Source organism: Akebia trifoliata, unplaced genomic scaffold (assembly GCF_017979445.1).
Source record: "Akebia trifoliata isolate Shusen 1 unplaced genomic scaffold, ASM1797944v1 Contig00575, whole genome shotgun sequence".
Classification (NCBI taxonomy): Eukaryota; Viridiplantae; Streptophyta; class Magnoliopsida; order Ranunculales; family Lardizabalaceae; genus Akebia; species Akebia trifoliata.
In genome coordinates, this window is record NW_028237112.1 from 24,962 (window position 1) to 41,247 (window position 16,286).

Genomic DNA, 16,286 nt, shown 5'->3' on the forward strand with positions numbered 1-16,286 from the left:
CATCGAGATCTCACTTGTATTTTGATGAAAAAAATCTATGGTTTTAATACACATCCACGTCAGGAATGTCCCCCGCTATGTACATTTCACTGTTACTCCAACACAATTCGAAAAAATAAATAAATCATATGTTAGGTTAAGAAGAGGTTGAAAATGAAAATGATCGATTAGGTAAAGTTGATTTATAGATTAAAATTAATTCATCATAAAAGAGATTAAATATGACTTAGTTTTGGCAAGAAAAATATCAAGGATTTTTGGGCTAAAGATTGAGGATTAAGGTATTTAATAGTTTTCTATTAATCTATTAGAGAAGACTGAAGTCAAAGGACCATGCCATCAATTTGAAAACATAGAGATATCTCAAAAATTAACAAAACAGTGAAGGGTATGACTAAATTACTAGTATCTTATGTGACGTCGATAATTGAAGAGATAACTCTGCACATACTATTTTTTCAAGGCGCACGAGAAAGTATACACGTGGGAACATAGTGATAAAATGACACACGTGGATTTTATTTCTATACTTTAGGTGGAGTAAAACCATGAAAATATTTTTGGAATTTTGATAAAAGGACGTGATTTTTGCCGAATGCCCCTTTCTCTCTAGGAATGCACATAGTTTGGATTTGTGGCAAAATCGGAACCAAACCAAACATGATTGGTTCTACAAATTTGAAATTGAACCAATCCAATTACCCTATGAAACCGAACCAATCCAAATCATCCTTGGTTCGGATTGGTTCAGATCAATTTTTGATTCTCTTACTTAATATTTTCAATAGTAAAATTAAAATAGTTAAAACTTAAAATTAAGCAAAATAAATATTAAACAAAGCATCACACATAACACATAATACACATAAACAAAGCATCAACATACTTATTATTTCAACATAAACAAAACATCACGCATAATACATTAAAAATAAAAATCATGAAAAAAATTAGAAAATAAAGAAAGAAAATCAATTTTAACACTCACATCTTCATAACACACTAGCATAGTTGAGGTTGAGAGAGAGAGAGAGAGAGATGAGTTACCTTTTTGTTTTCCGATGAGGTGGCTAGGTGGTGAGATGAGGGAGACAAACAGTTAGGTTTTTTTCAAAGAACTTGAATAAGAAATAATAGATGAAAGAAACTAAGAAAGCAGTTTGAGATTTTGAGTATTGTTTGAATGCTTTTATTTTTTGTTTTTTAAGAGTATATTTTATTTTTTGGATTGGTTCAATTCTATTTATACCCCTAATCCACAACCGAACCAAATCATTCTCAATCCGAATCAATCCAATCTAAAATGCTTCAGATTGATTCGATTCTTGGTTTTACCGGATCCAGTGTGCACCCCTATAATTCTCTCTCCTGCCAACAGTGAAAAAAAAGAAAACTTTCCGATCTAATCACCTTGTGACATTCAAAAACATGATTCAATGCAATGAATTTATTGTCGAGAACAAAATTATATGAAGTATAAAAAAAAGTTATTTTTCTCTATTGAATTTTATTTTTAAATTTAGGTGCTTGGTGGCTGTTCATTTTCAACACCTTGGATCAAGATTGAAAAATAATATTTTTTTTAAAATATGAATATTTTCATGAAATTTAAAAGGCTGTGTTGTTGGATTGTCAATGTGATAATCAATGTGGGCCCAATGACCCTTTCTAATATTTGAAATCTGACAAAAAAAATCAATGGGCAGAATGCAAGAGAGAGAAGTTCTCTCTATTGCTAATTTCATTTGCGTCATATGTCAAACGTTTGTTGGTTTGTGAGCGAACACATCAGGAGGCATCAAGGGCGTGCGCCAAAAACGATGTCATATTATCAGCACTCATATTTTTACTCACATAATTTTGCTCACGGAGCTCACAAAAATTGAGGATCCACCAATTACATGTAACCATGTGTTTTGAATGCATTCCTAATTTACAAAAGTACCCTTAGGAGTCTATGAGCACTGTGATTAAAAAATTACTCGTCAAACCGTATGTATAAAGTTGAGTCCCGTCCACCAGCCATGCCACGTGTCCCTCATCTAACTATCTCGTTTTCAACCATTTGGATTACAGTCAGGGAGGCTAGTCTGACCATAGACACAAAATTCTCCGAATTGTTTAAAATTTTTGGAAACTTCTGAATTAAGGAATTAATAGGTTAAATCCAAAATTAATCAATAATTTATCTATTAATCTTCAAATACGATGACAATATTTTTAAGGTAAATTACAATTTCGTGAGCTGAATATGAAGAAATTCTGATTATGGCTAATTGTTCATTTTAATTCTCAAAACATGAAGTGCGAGATCACAAGTTTTTCAAGCGACGATCTCGCTAAAAAAATAGCAAACCTTCTAGATTGTCACTTGAAAAATTAGCGAGTTTATCACTTTGAAAAAACAAAAATTATATCCGCGATCTCGCTAGTTTATAGCAACGAGATCATCACTTTGAAAAATCTACGATCACCCACTCCACATTTTGGGAATTAAAATGAACACTTAGTCCAAATGAAAATTTTGTCAAAAGTTGATCTCGTTTGAAAATTTTCTCATATTTTTATCTCTATTCGTCAAAATTTTATCTTTTTCAACCTTAAAGTCTCAAGAACAACTTACTATTTTTGGGAAGTTAAATACGATGGATTTTGGTTAGAAATATGAAAAAAAACATCATTTGCATACAACTCCTGAAAAAAAATTATTTTGATTTTTCTTCTACAAAACTTTTTTGAATTTATCTTAATTGAATGTGTGGAATAATTATGCTAAATTTGACTTGACTTTGTCTAGTAGTCTACTAAAAAGATATGAATAATTTGATGGAACCAACTTGAAACATTGGTAATACAAGATCTTATTTTACTTTACTATCTTGAATTTCACATGCATAATCGATGAATTTGGATCTAAAATAAATGGTGAAAATAAACATACTAGATCAGCAATGATTAATCACCAGAATTATAAAAGTGTAAATTACCATTTTGTGACCAACTTTTGGCTAATTTACAATTCTGGCTCATTGTTCATTTTAATTACCAAAACGATGAATCGAATCAATCAATATAAACTTTGAATCTTAATCAATTTAAAATTTTGGCTGATACCCTTTAAACCTGAACCACTTAAATTTTTTGAACCAATCAATATGCATCAACCAATTGATAAATCATCAATCAATCAGACATCCGATTAAACAATCGATGAATGCATTAAAACTTTTAAAAAATTGTCAACTTTTAATCAACAAACAAGATTAAAATTTGGTCAATCAAATTGTAGGAGGGGTGTGAGATCTGTAGGATCATTACCCTCATGTTTCCAAATATCCACGCATTAAGATTGCCAAAACTAGAATCATCCACCTACGTTGACTACGTCATATTGTGTTTATTGAATTGCGCTAAAAATGACTGCTAAAGGCTGTCGTTAATTATGACAGTTTTGACTGTCATTTAAGCGTCATTTCAACTAACTGAATGTAATAAGTAAAAATTGGGGTGCGAGTAGCCATTTAAAAATGATTCCTCAGACAGAAGCTCGCCACTTGACTGTTCTTCTCTCTCTCGCCCTCTCTCAAATCCGACACTCTCTCTCTCTCTCTCGACTCTATCTTTCACTCTTACTCGACTCTATCTCGATTTCAAGAAGAATATCAAATCTCTAAGTTTCGATCTAGGAGATCAACTCTTTAAGTTTCGATCTAACGTATTTCTCTCTCTCACTTGACTCTCTCTCTAAGAATCAATTAGTCTTTTTCATTTTGGAAAGTAAATCGATCGGATATATATTTTTTTAGAAAGAAATCGATCAGAGTTTGATCGCAAGATGTTCGCTCGATCTCTCACTCATAGAATCTGTGATTTTGAAGATGCAATCAGATTTCGATTTGGAAGTTTTAAGGCAGAATCAATTGGCGTTTGATAGAAAGTTTTCGATTTTATTTTCTTCTTATTGGCTTCTGCTTTGTTATCGAAGTACGAAATTTGAACTGTTCTTGGATACTCTTGGTTGGCATGGGAGACCAACTATTTCGGTTCTCAATCACAGCTTGAAAATCAGGTTTTATTTTTATTTTTCCATGGATCTACTAACTGTTTCGACTTTCGAGTACTATTTTTATTGATCTGATTTATTTATTATTGTTTCTGCTCTCTTGATGGATTTGGATTTGGATTTGTTGTCTTAAATTAATTAGTATTGAAGTCGATTTTTTGGGGTTTTCTTTCATTTCTCTCGATCTGTATATTTTCTTATTTCCTCTGAAATTTATGATTTCTTATAGAACAACAACAACAACAACAACAATTCTGCTACATATTGTAGACACCCCATTTTTGCACTCACCTAATTAATCAACTCGTTAACTCGATCGCAATGATTCCCAATGATGGATGTATTCCATTGCTTTATTTTGTTACCAGAAATGTTTCAGAAATCCGGATGAGGTATCTCGAACTGATAAAACTGTAGAAACCACGCTACGCTAGGAAAATACGACTCTAGAAACATAGAAATCATCATCTTGTAAAAAAAAGAAGCTTTACGATAAAATCACTAAAAAATGACAAAATTATCAAAATACCCTTAACCTTAAAACAACCCTAGAGCCTATGTTACGATTAGGAAAATCCTTTCAAACACATAAAATAACAAATCGGAACCAAATAAAATATTTCACCAATTTTAACAGAATTTGACAGAATTACGAAAATGCCCCTCATAAGGTCACGATCATTTCACACAAAAAATTTCATAAATGACAAAACCAACATTCACATTGAATTCCTTAAGAAAAATGATTCTAAAAATCATAGAACATTAAAAATTGATTTAAAACGTGAAAAATCCTCTCCGGGGGTAAAACGGTAATTTCACAATTTTCATAATTAAAAATTTCGAAATTAATAAATAAAACATTAAATAATTTAAGTGAAACATTAATGAAATTAATTTAAAATTTAGAATTAAAAAAATCGATCAATCGGACTCTTATGAAAAATTGTTGAGGGTTCGTGAGATATTTCTTTAAGGACCCCTCCATTTGGGGGTCCAAAGAATTAAAGATATAATAGAGGAGGGTTCTCCAAAAATTAAAGTCAATCAAGTAAGACTAAGGTCAAGGTATTAAAGTCAATCAAGTGAGACTAAAGTCAAAATTAAAGTCAATTAAACAAGACTAAAGTCAAGATACTTAAAGTCAATTAATTAAGACTAAAGTCAAAATATTAAAAGTCAATCAAATAAGACCAAAAGTCAAAATCATAATAGAGTTCTAATTAAATAATAACTCTTTTAATAGAATTCTAATTAAAACACAATTCTATCTAATAGAGTCCTAATTAAAACACAATTCTACCTAAAACAATTCTAACTAAAACACAACTCTACCTAAAACAATTATAACTAAAACACAACTCTAACTAAAAGAACTCTAATTAAACACTAACTCTATCCAAATCAACCCTTAAAATATATATATATATATATATATATATAGAGGTCTCCACACCCTATTTTCGTATCAAATCATAAACCCTAAGAGAAGTAGGTCAGAAAGCCCCCCTAGCCTCCCATAAACCCTAGTTTTAGAGCCCCAACTCCTTACCTAACACCTATACTTCAATTTTAGCCTAAAAAACACCTAGAACCCCTTCAAAAACACCCCAAAATTTCATAAACAAATTCAAAGAATCCAGATCTAAGGAAGGGATACCTCGCCTCGGAGATCAAAAATCAGATCTGGAGACAGATTGAAGCAAGGAATACTGAACAAGGAATTACTCTGTCGGATCTGAGGGAACAAGGTCTTTGCTATCAGAAAGGTATAATTTCTTACTTTTTTTTATTATCTAAGTTTTTTTTTAGCAATGTAACTTATTTGAAAAATTAGTAGAGACCGGTTTTGGCCGGGCGGGGTTGGTGCCTAACACCTTCCAACCCCGTAACGTGATCCACGGACCCTTTTTTTCTTTCGTAGATTAGTAATGTGTGCCTTTTTAGAGTCAGTTTGGTTCCTAGACCTTAATAACTAGGTGGCGACTCCCAAACCTTAAGGGTCAAAAGTGGATCCGCGCACCCCGCGGATCGAGGGCGTTTTCACATATGGATTTCGATTTCGTTCTATTTATTTGTAGTATTGTAGATGATTAGGGTTTACTCTTTTATTTATTAGATTAGTATGTTTATTTTTTGTTTAATATTCTCTGATTTTGATTTATTATATGGTGACAACAAGGATGGATGAAAATTATGGAATCTTAACAAATGATCTCCTATTAAGTTGAATTTTAACAAAAGTAATAAATGTGTTACCTCATATCCAAATCCACAACGGATTAATCACCAATTTATCAACAAAATCAGATAATAAGAAAGAAGTCCTAATTTTAGACCAAGGCACACATTGAATGCATTCATCCAATCTATTGGGTTTGATCGAATTGTTATTGTAGATCACCCCTACAATAAGATTAAAATAGTGAAAATTATTATGCATTTTCTTTGCCTTGCAAATCTCTCACTTACAATCAACATTTAAGATAGGAACTCATTTTCCTTCTCTCACCTACCTTCACCGCTTCTTCACCTTCTTTTATTGATGGTACATTGGGTTCCTATACAAGTGCCATGAAAGAGTATTTGGGTTTATGGAATAAGTAACAATGTTGGAAATTTGATTATCAGTGTCGATTTTATTTTCTTCCCACCTTGGGTGTGTCATACCCCATAAAGCACCGTGACCCTCTTACATTCATAGTTTTCACCTTCTCCATCAGATGGGTCTTTTGAAGTAGTGTTGGTTGGTTAACATGGTATTAGAGCGCTTAGTTCGTATAGGTCATGGGTTCGAATCTTTCAAGTCTTATGGGTGGGGGGAGTGTTGAGTGTATATTTTCCTCCACTCTCGGGTGTCATACCCCAGTTATATTCATGGTTCTCCCCTCTTCATCAGATCGGTCTTTTGGAGTACTTGGTCGGTTAACAATTAGGTTTGTGTATCGTGTTAAGTCTCCTAAGATCTGTATGGAAGCATAGAATTTTTTTTTTCTTACAACTGATTACCAGAACGAAGTAGAAGTTGGAGAAGCACTTGCTGAAGCATTTTAGTCTGGCCTTGTGAAGAGAGAGGACCTTTTCATTACCACCAAGGCTAGTTTAAAGCATTTCAGTTAGACTATCTGGATTTATACCTTGTCCACTTTCCTATAGCCACAAGGCATACTGGTGATTTCCTACTTGCCATTACATTTTCACATTTGTTTTTTTACTGATAGGTATATATTGATTTGTACATAACTTGGAAATTACTGATTGGACAATAGTCAAACAGTGTTCTGCTTACTGAAGAATGCTAGCATATGGTGGGTGTGAAAGACATGTCAAAGGTGGTATTCTTTGAGGATCCAGCAAGCAAGGAGAGGAAACTTGACGATTTGAAGAAGGATCATGACATATCGAAAGCCTGTGAAGCTGTCACAAAAGTTAGAATTGAGGTTGATAAACTTGCGGTGAAGGTAGACCCAAATATCCCAAACATCTACATTTGGCGTTGTTCCGTTTACACTCGTGGGGTTTTTTATTTTTTGGTCCTAGGTCTCTGGCTTCGAGTCGGCTGTGCACAATGAGGTTGCAGAGAAGGAGTTCATTGTGTTGACAGAGTTGCTCATGGTGCAGTTGCTGAAACAGGACAACATTGAGGCTGAAAGAGAAGCAAAAGTGTAGAGGCGGATTGAGGTTAGTGATTGATTTGTCTTGTGATTTATGAGATTGTGCTCTTTTATTATGTCTTCATCATGCAATTGTTTTTACTCTTGTTGCAACTTATCACTCGGGTCGATTTATTTTGAACTTTAGGAATCCATTTTGAACAATTTTGCCCGTGCATGTAATATTGGGTACTTTTTATTTGCCAAGATTTCTCTGGAAATACTGGAAAAATGATTCATTAATTACTAATTAGATACCCAATTGGGTTAGTTAACGCATTACTAGAGTGAAGCATCCATGAATTGTTTGAAGGGATTTATTAGATGCTCACTACTAAGTCATTGTTAAAAGAAATTTTTTCATGTGTGGAGGTCATACAGGGCCTATTGTATTATATTATATCCAATTTTTTTCAACATTACTTCCTTTGGCATCAAGTTTATGCTATTACACTTTCCACATTGTCGGGTCTCATTATAATTATGAGAATGGTGCAATCCATTTTTTCAGATTTAATGAGAAGTGCTCTTACAAATTCAAGAAGGACCGAAAAAATGAAACATAATATCCACTTAATTGCCTACAGCCATGTTTTCTGTTAAGAATGTTCATATCCACTCTTAATACCTAAATCCATGGCCTTTTTGTTGTCGTGACTTTGACTCTTTGCAACTTGGCCCTGACCCTCAACAATGGAAGATCTAGTCCTGACACCGATCTTAAAACCTTGATGGTTATGATAATGTGGTACATAAGCTTTCTAATCTAGTTGGTATGGAGAACGGGAAGGGAAGATGGAAATTTTCTATTTCTTCGTCTAAATTTGCAACATTAGATTAGTCCAAGATTTATGATGAGTGGAATGCGGTTTTCTCCACCTTTTTGTTTTGTGTTTCTTTCGGTACATTTGTAGGGTGGCTAGCTTGGCTCCTCACTTTTTGTATCTTTATTTTTTTATTAAGTTTTAAGATTAATAAAATTCCACCTATGTATATATATATATAGGGAAATGTTCAGCAACAAACATTTTGACAAACATTTTGGCAAAACACTTTTCAAAATATGGGTTAGAGGTTTTGGAATGGGCTGATTTTTGGTGAGGATGATCTCTACGGTGAGGAGATCATCATCACCAAAAATCAGCCCATTCCAAAACTTCTAACCCCATGTTTACAAGTTGAAAAATCGTGGACCATCCATTTTTTGTAAACCATTTTTGATGGGTTAGAAGTTTTGGAATGGGCTGATTTTTGGTGAGGATGATCTCCTCACCGTAGAGATCATCCTCACCAAAAATCAGCCCATTCCAAAACCTCAAACCCATGTTTTGAAAAATGTTTTGCCAAAATGTTTGTTGCTGAAAGGAACCCATATATATATATGGGTCCCGTTCGGCACCCTAAGTTTTACCACACACTTTAACAAACGCGTTTTGTCTTACATAGGTTAGAAGTTTCGGAATGAGCTAATTTTTTGTGAGGATGATCTCTATGGTGAGGAGATCATCCTCACCAAAAATCAGCTCATTCCAAAACTTCTAACCCCATCAAAATTGATTTACAAAAAATGGACGGTCCACATTTTTCAACGTGTAAACATGGGGCTAAACATTTCGGAATGGGCTGATTTTTGGGGAGGATGATCTTCTAATCATAGAGATCATCCTCACCAAAAATCAGCTCATTCAAAACTTCTAACCCATGTAGGACAAAAAACGTTTGTTAAAGTGTGTGGTAAAACTTAGGGTGCTGAACATTTCCCTATATATATATATATATAGGGTTCCGTTCAGCAACAAACATTTTGGCAAAACATTTTTCAAAACATGGGTTAGAGGTTTTGGAATGGGCTGATTTTTGGTGAGGATGATCTCTACGGTGAGGAGATCATTCTCACCAAAAATCAGCCCATTCCAAAACTTCTAGCCCCAGTTTACTTCATGAGAACTCTTCACATTCCTAGAATACTACTATTCCAGTCAATGTGTTACCTTCTATGCAAAGGTAATGGTGAGTTGATAAATCATCTATTGATTCACTATAATCTAGATAGAGTTATTCGGTCCCTTTTCTTTTCTATTTTTGGTGTTAGTCTAATCTTCCCCTAGTCCGTTTTAACTCTTCTCCAGAGTTGAGTATGCGGATTTTGGTGGTAGGAAAATAATCCTTTGGTCTTTGGCTCCTTTTGTTATTTGATGTGCTATGAAGTGATGAGATAGTGAGGAATTTGATGTTAGAGCTGGGTCATTATGAGGTTATCATCAACATTGTCAGTCTCATGTTCTTTTGGTGCAAGCAATTTGAGGAATTCTAGAGTGTTTTTTTTTTATCATTTTTGTTTCAGTTGGAGCTTGTTTGGACTGAGAGGATTGGTTTGTGGGTTTTTTTTTTTAATATAAGTATGTGTTGTGTTTTCCTTTTCCATCTACATGAGGTAGGTCTCCCCGACCTCTTTTCCGTTTTATAGTATATATTATATTCTAACCAACATTCTTTGATAGTTAAAAGAGTAATGGATTTTCCTCTAAATGTAAAACATGCTTATTTTGGAGATAAACTAGATCTTCCGCAATTCCGATCTGTATTTCGTTAAGGCTAGCCTATGTATCAATTTTTACATATATAATATATCTCCCCTTGCTTGCTTAGCAAAATATATATATATATATATATATATATATATATATATATATATATATATATATATATATATAGGGAAATGTTCAGCACCCTAAGTTTTACCACACACTTTAACAAATGTTTTTTGTCCTACATGGGTTAGAAGTTTTGGAATGAGCTGATTTTTGGTGAGGATGATCTCTATGATTAGAAGATCATCCTCCCCAAAAATCAGCCCATTCGATTCCGAAATGTTTAGCCCCATGTTTACACGTTGAAAAATCGTGGACCGTCCAGTTTTTGTAAATCAATTTTGATGGGGTTAGAAGTTTTGGAATGAGCTGATTTTTGGTGAGGATGATCTCCTCACCATAGAGATCATCCTCACCAAAAATCAGCTCATTCCGAAACTTCTAACCCATGTAAGACAAAACGCGTTTGTTAAAGTGTGTGGTAAAACTTAGGGTGCCGTACGGGACCCATATATATATATATATATATATGGGAAATGTTCAGCACCCTAAGTTTTACCACACACTTTAACAAACGTTTTTTGTCCTACATGGGTTAGAAGTTTTGGAATGAGCTGATTTTTGGTGAGGATGATCTCTATGATTAGAAGATCATCCCCCAAAAATCAGCCCATTCCGAAATGTTTAGCCACATGTTTACACGTTGAAAAATCGTGGACCGTCCATTTTTTGTAAATCAATTTTGATGGGGTTAGAAGTTTTGGAATGAGCTGATTTTTGGTGAGGATGATCTCCTCACCATAGAGATCATCCTCACCAAAAATCAGCTCATTCCGAAACTTCTAACCCATGTAAGACAAAACGCGTTTGTTAAAGTGTGTGGAAACTAAGGGTGGCGAACGGGACCCTATATATATATATATATATATTCATCGAAACAATCTTTAAATACCTCCTCTTATATAAAGCTAGAAACTTTTCTCATCTTACATAGCTCTAAGATATTAGAATCTTCCCTAACCCTTGATACTGATAAGTTTCTGCAAATCCATGTTAATCTGTCAATAAGTCTTTGTGGAGGTGGATCTCTTTGACTTGACTTTCTTTATTGATTTATATGCCTTCCACATGTACAAGTGAGTTTGATGACATTCTTGACGACAGCTTGCAAAGTAGCTCTGAACCCACCTAAGAGATTATTGTTACATACAGTGATGCACTTAATTCAACTTATTTGCAATCTAATGGATCTATGCCTCTGGAAAAATGTCATAAGTTACTGGAAATTGAGAATTTTATATTACAGACACCAGACACCAAAATGTAAAACTACTCTATTAGGGATCTATTGTTGGAGATCAACAATGGGGATCACTTACTGGTTAGCAATTTTCACGCTATATGCTGATACTTTTTTGCTCTTCTATATAAAGATATTGGCTATAATATATTACTACATTAACAGGTCACAGGTCCTAGTGGGAGTGGGAAGACTTCATTGTTAAGAGCCATGGCTGGTCTTTGGAATACAGGGGAAGGTAAAATTACATTCTATATGAAAGATCCAGAAAATCCACAACTGTCTGTTTCTACAGATACACCTCCTCTTGGAGTGACTACTGAGAGCTTCAAACGTAGAAGAGCTAGGGGCATATTTTTCCTTCCTCAAAACCATATATGGCTTTGGGGACACTTCGTCAGCAATTGCTTTATCCTACATGGAATGAGGACTTACTTCCCATTTTGGATGGTTCTAAATTAAATGGTATGAATTTTTGTGTATGCTTCTAGTTTGGTACCTAAACATGAAGATACTAAAGTATATTTCAGAAAGTACATTCTGATGACATGATTTGCCTGTGAATTGTTTAATTCCTTCTTAATTTTCGATTTCATATGAAAAACATAATTGATTAATACCACAGGAGTGTAATGTCTAGCATGTTTGTATATAGCAGCTAAAATATTTAAATTCTTTGAATGCTATGTACTTAAAACCTGTTGTGCTTAGTTTGCAACTTCTAGTAATAAAGTCAAGAAGGTATGTAGTTCTTTCAAAAAAATAACCTTTCAGATGTTTAATTGTAATAGGTTTTTGCTTATGCCTATTTTTGATATGGTATTTCTTGTGTAAACAAAAATAACCTTCCTGATATTTGGTTATAAAACCTTTGGACTATATGGTTGGTTACATTTGTAAACAAAAATGCTGATTTAATGCATATGTTATCTATGGTTAAGGCCATCTAATTTAATTTCTTCAAAATGTTATCTAACAAAACCGAAAAAAAAAAAAAAAAAAAAAGTGGGTTTTTTGTGTGTGTGTGTGTGTACCCAATGCATTAACGTACATCTGATGGATGAAACTTGTGGAGGTATGAAAACTTAGGTTGCTACTTCAATGAATTGCTATTGTTGTCTAGGTTTTCATGACCAGAAGGAAAGAAATGAGAGAAAAAGTAGAAAGAAAGAAAAGGTGTGTGTTGTTGTGGAAAGGTTGTTATTGGATGTAAGATTGACTTATAGTAGATGTTCGGGTGGTTATGTGAAGGTATTGGAGTTTTGAGATGTACCTAGTGTAGAGTGTGATATACGGTCTTGTAGGATTTTGTATGTGGTATGTATATATTATAGTGGATCAGATGTTGTTGGGCAAATAGCCAGTTAGTGGAGTTGCATAGTATGCTTTGTATGGTCATATGTTTGGTTTGGAAATATGGTGCGCATGGTCTATATATGAGTGAATTATTTAAAGTGTGCAAAGGTAAATTTCACATGATTGAACTAAGGTATTCAGGCTTCTTAGAGCACCCGACTAATCCTCGGGAAATGTGCAGTCCCCTTCCCCCACATGCAATAAGTAATTTTTGGGATAAATCCGAGAGGGTGGCCCTTAAGGTGGAATTCAAAGTCATAGTTATGTAAATATTCTGCAAATATGAATAACCATAGGTGGTATGCATTGAAATTTTTAAGAAATGTATACTTAGAAACATACTAATAACTCAACATACTTCCATAACCATTTGGAGTGAAAATAGAGCTTTAGCATACAAACAACAAAGGCTAATGCATATGTCTGATTATTAGACTTTGAAATGTTCATAATCATTTAATACACAACAGCAAAGATAGCTTCCTTACAGGCTGAAAAGGTCATATAATTTCCTTAGGGATACATTTTTCTTGGGAATCCCTAGTAGCTCAACTGTCTGTTTCATTTCCAATAGACTATACTAGTTGCAGATCGTATATGCAATTAACACTGGGCTCTAGGCAGAATTGAATGAAAGAACTGGATTCCTTCAGCCGGCCCCAAAAATTCACATGAGCCTTCCAGTAGCCCCTGAAATAAATCATCATCAACGCCCTATCCCAAAATTTTGGGATTGGATTTATGAATCTTATTCTTTTATACAATTGTCCTAAGCCCCGACTTTCATTTATTCAAGTATGTTCATATCCACCTTCTTTTTGATCTTCCTATCACTTTTTTAGAACCTTCAATTTATATATTCCTTCTGTCTGGGGCTGTTATCGATCTTTGTTACATATGAGTAAACAATATTTTATTCATTTATTCAGCACATTCTTTCTGGGTACCAACCCTTGGGGGATGTGTAAAAATGTTCGGATATACGTTATGATCATCTAGACATACTGAGTATTTGTCATTAGCAATAATTACTGTGCCAAGTTACTTAATTCATCTGCTAAATAAAATGATATTTGGATTATGTGATTTCAGGACCTTTCAAGTAATGGATCATAACTAATTTCATATTGTTTATTATTTCTGCTGATTCTTGCTGTTGATGAACGTGTGTTATCAGGCTCATCTAGACAAGCAGATTGCAGCTGCAGGGATTACCTATGTCAGTGTTGGCCATCGGAGTACCCTCTACGACTATCACAGCAAGGTTTTACATATATCCAAGATGGATTCAGAAAGTAGCCAACAGACTTGGCTCATCAAACCTATCAAGCAAGACACAACCTACAAGTCAGTTCAGCCAACCTAAGCTTGTAGTTTTAAAGAAAGAATCGAACCTATTAATGATATAATTACACAACATCTTGGAGTCCATTGTGTCATATTTGTCTATTTGATTAGATGTAACTGTCACAACAGGTTGTGGTGTTGGGTGCACCTTATCTAACCAAGTAGGTGGTTCAACCTCGTCCAGGCTTGAGCTATATAACACTTCGGTTATATGTGCACATCCACGTTAGAAGTAAAAAATGTGAGAATCCTAGTGTCACCCCAGCATTACTCTAAATTTAATGGTTTCTTTTAGAGTATCTTCTGGATGCCAATTGTGTATTTGGTGTATCGAATTATTGGGTAGTTGGTCCATTTGGTGTATCAGAACCACAGTGTTTTTTCCTTCAACAACTTGTCAATTTCTTACACATTGATTAATTTTGGCATATAGGTGTAGAAGCAAAAAACATTACCTGACACAAGGTTCATATTGGAAGGCTACCTATGAAAAAGGAAGCAATCCCAACAAGGTAATCATCTACTAATCTTTGACGATTACCTTCTAACAATAGATAATTTACAGTAGGTGGTTCAAAAAATAGTTAGATTTATTAAAGTTGAAGCCGAGGGGCATTTGGGTTTTTTCATGTTGTTAGTTGAGGTTTAGGTCATCAATTTCAAAACATAGGGGTATCTCCAATATTCAGCAACATGTGAGGAGGGCAGGTGTAAAATCAAATATTTTTTTTTTCAAAAGTTCTAATAGTAACCGCCGTAACCGTAGCTAAAGACCTATTTTTTTATAAAAAAAATATCCTATAGCGACGGTCGGTGACCGTCGCTATAATCCTATTTTACTGTGGCAACTATTTTTTTCCGACTGTCGAGGACATTCGTTTTTCCGATTTGGTCTGCCACAAAAATCACTCTTTTTAAAACGACTTTTTTTTACGACTGTATGAGCAGTCGTTTTTGGCGCATTATGACGTAATGGTTGATTTGGCCAATAGTCAACAACTCACCAAATAAATAAATAATTCTTAAAATTCGAAAAAATTCATGAGAGGAACAAAACAAACTTTTGGAAGTTCTCCACACGTTTAGCACCTTGGGGTCCCACAAAATAAATTTTAAGACCTTTTAAATATTTTCCAAAAACACTACAAAAAGCCAAATAGCTTTAAAAGGAAGCTCATATTTTCAAAAGGGATCCTTTCTCACGTTCTACCAATGAGACCCACACATGTACAACTAGGGGTGGCAATGGGTCGGGTTGTGTTCATGTTGTATTGAGGTAAGGGTATTATGAAAATTTATCAAACCCGGCCAAATCCAACCCATTTGATAATAGTGTCAAAAACTTAAACCCAAACCCAACCCATTTATAAATAGGTATACCTAACCCTACCCATATATAACCTATTGAATAAAATTATAATATTTATTAGAAAGAATAAGTTCGATTTCCACCACTAAAAATAAACTATCATTACTAAAAATAAAGTCACAGAACCATAAACCAAGTTCAATGGTGAAAAATAACTTTATTTTGAATTTTTTTTTTCGAAGTTCGTAGAATATTTTCCTTTACAACCATATGACATCAAATCATGTTTTTGGATGCCATAAGGTGATGTAGTCAAAAAAATGTAAGAAAAGTGTTTTTCAATATTATTATTATTATTATTATTATTATTATTATTATTATTATCATTATTGGCTAAGAAAAGTGTATTTTATTGTCACATCAGACAGACTAGTCTTACTTGGTAAGATCTTAAATCTTATTGAGGTCATTTTGCCTTAATACATTTTCCCAATATTAGGAACCAAACATTACATACCTCTAGATTTTAATGAAAAAAATGGAGTAAAAAAATATAAATATAAATAAATAACTTATTAGGAAAAATGTTTTTCTTTCACTACAACAAATATGGAAATTAGGAACGGTTTATGACCGTTCCTAATCCAGTATGAAACGGTTTGCAGAC

General features: G+C 33.8%; 1 protein-coding gene across 6 annotated transcripts; it reads left to right on the plus strand.

Moving 5' to 3' along the window:
* The first annotated feature begins 3,564 nt into the window (after positions 1-3,564).
* LOC147381319 (BAG family molecular chaperone regulator 1-like) lies at positions 3,565-15,060 on the plus strand. Of its 6 annotated transcripts, none has more exons than XM_086430585.1 (5): positions 3,565-4,069; positions 7,341-7,524; positions 7,604-7,744; positions 11,773-12,072; positions 14,141-14,617. In XM_086430585.1, the coding sequence occupies exons 2-3, from the start codon at positions 7,369-7,371 to the stop codon at positions 7,730-7,732; spliced, it is 285 nt and encodes a 94-aa protein (XP_086286711.1). In that variant the 5' UTR covers positions 3,565-4,069; positions 7,341-7,368; the 3' UTR covers positions 7,733-7,744; positions 11,773-12,072; positions 14,141-14,617. The 6 variants fall into 6 exon arrangements, 4 of the variants coding, with proteins under 4 accessions (XP_086286711.1, XP_086286712.1, XP_086286710.1 ...); XR_015174663.1 differs by lacking the exon at positions 3,565-4,069 and adding an exon at positions 14,744-15,060 and having other exon boundaries at positions 6,812-7,744; positions 14,141-14,310; positions 14,440-14,551; XM_086430586.1 differs by lacking the exon at positions 3,565-4,069 and adding an exon at positions 6,812-7,234 and having other exon boundaries at positions 7,333-7,524.
* Positions 15,061-16,286: the final 1,226 nt, after the last annotated feature.

Coding starts and splice junctions, on each gene's coding strand:
- LOC147381319 (XM_086430585.1), top strand. CDS start 7,369: ATGGTGGGTGTGAAAGACATGTCAAAGGTGGTATTCTTTGAGGATCCA. Junction 7,525..7,603: donor TTGATAAACTTGCGGTGAAG/GTAGACCCAAAT, acceptor TTTTGGTCCTAG/GTCTCTGGCTTCGAGTCGGC.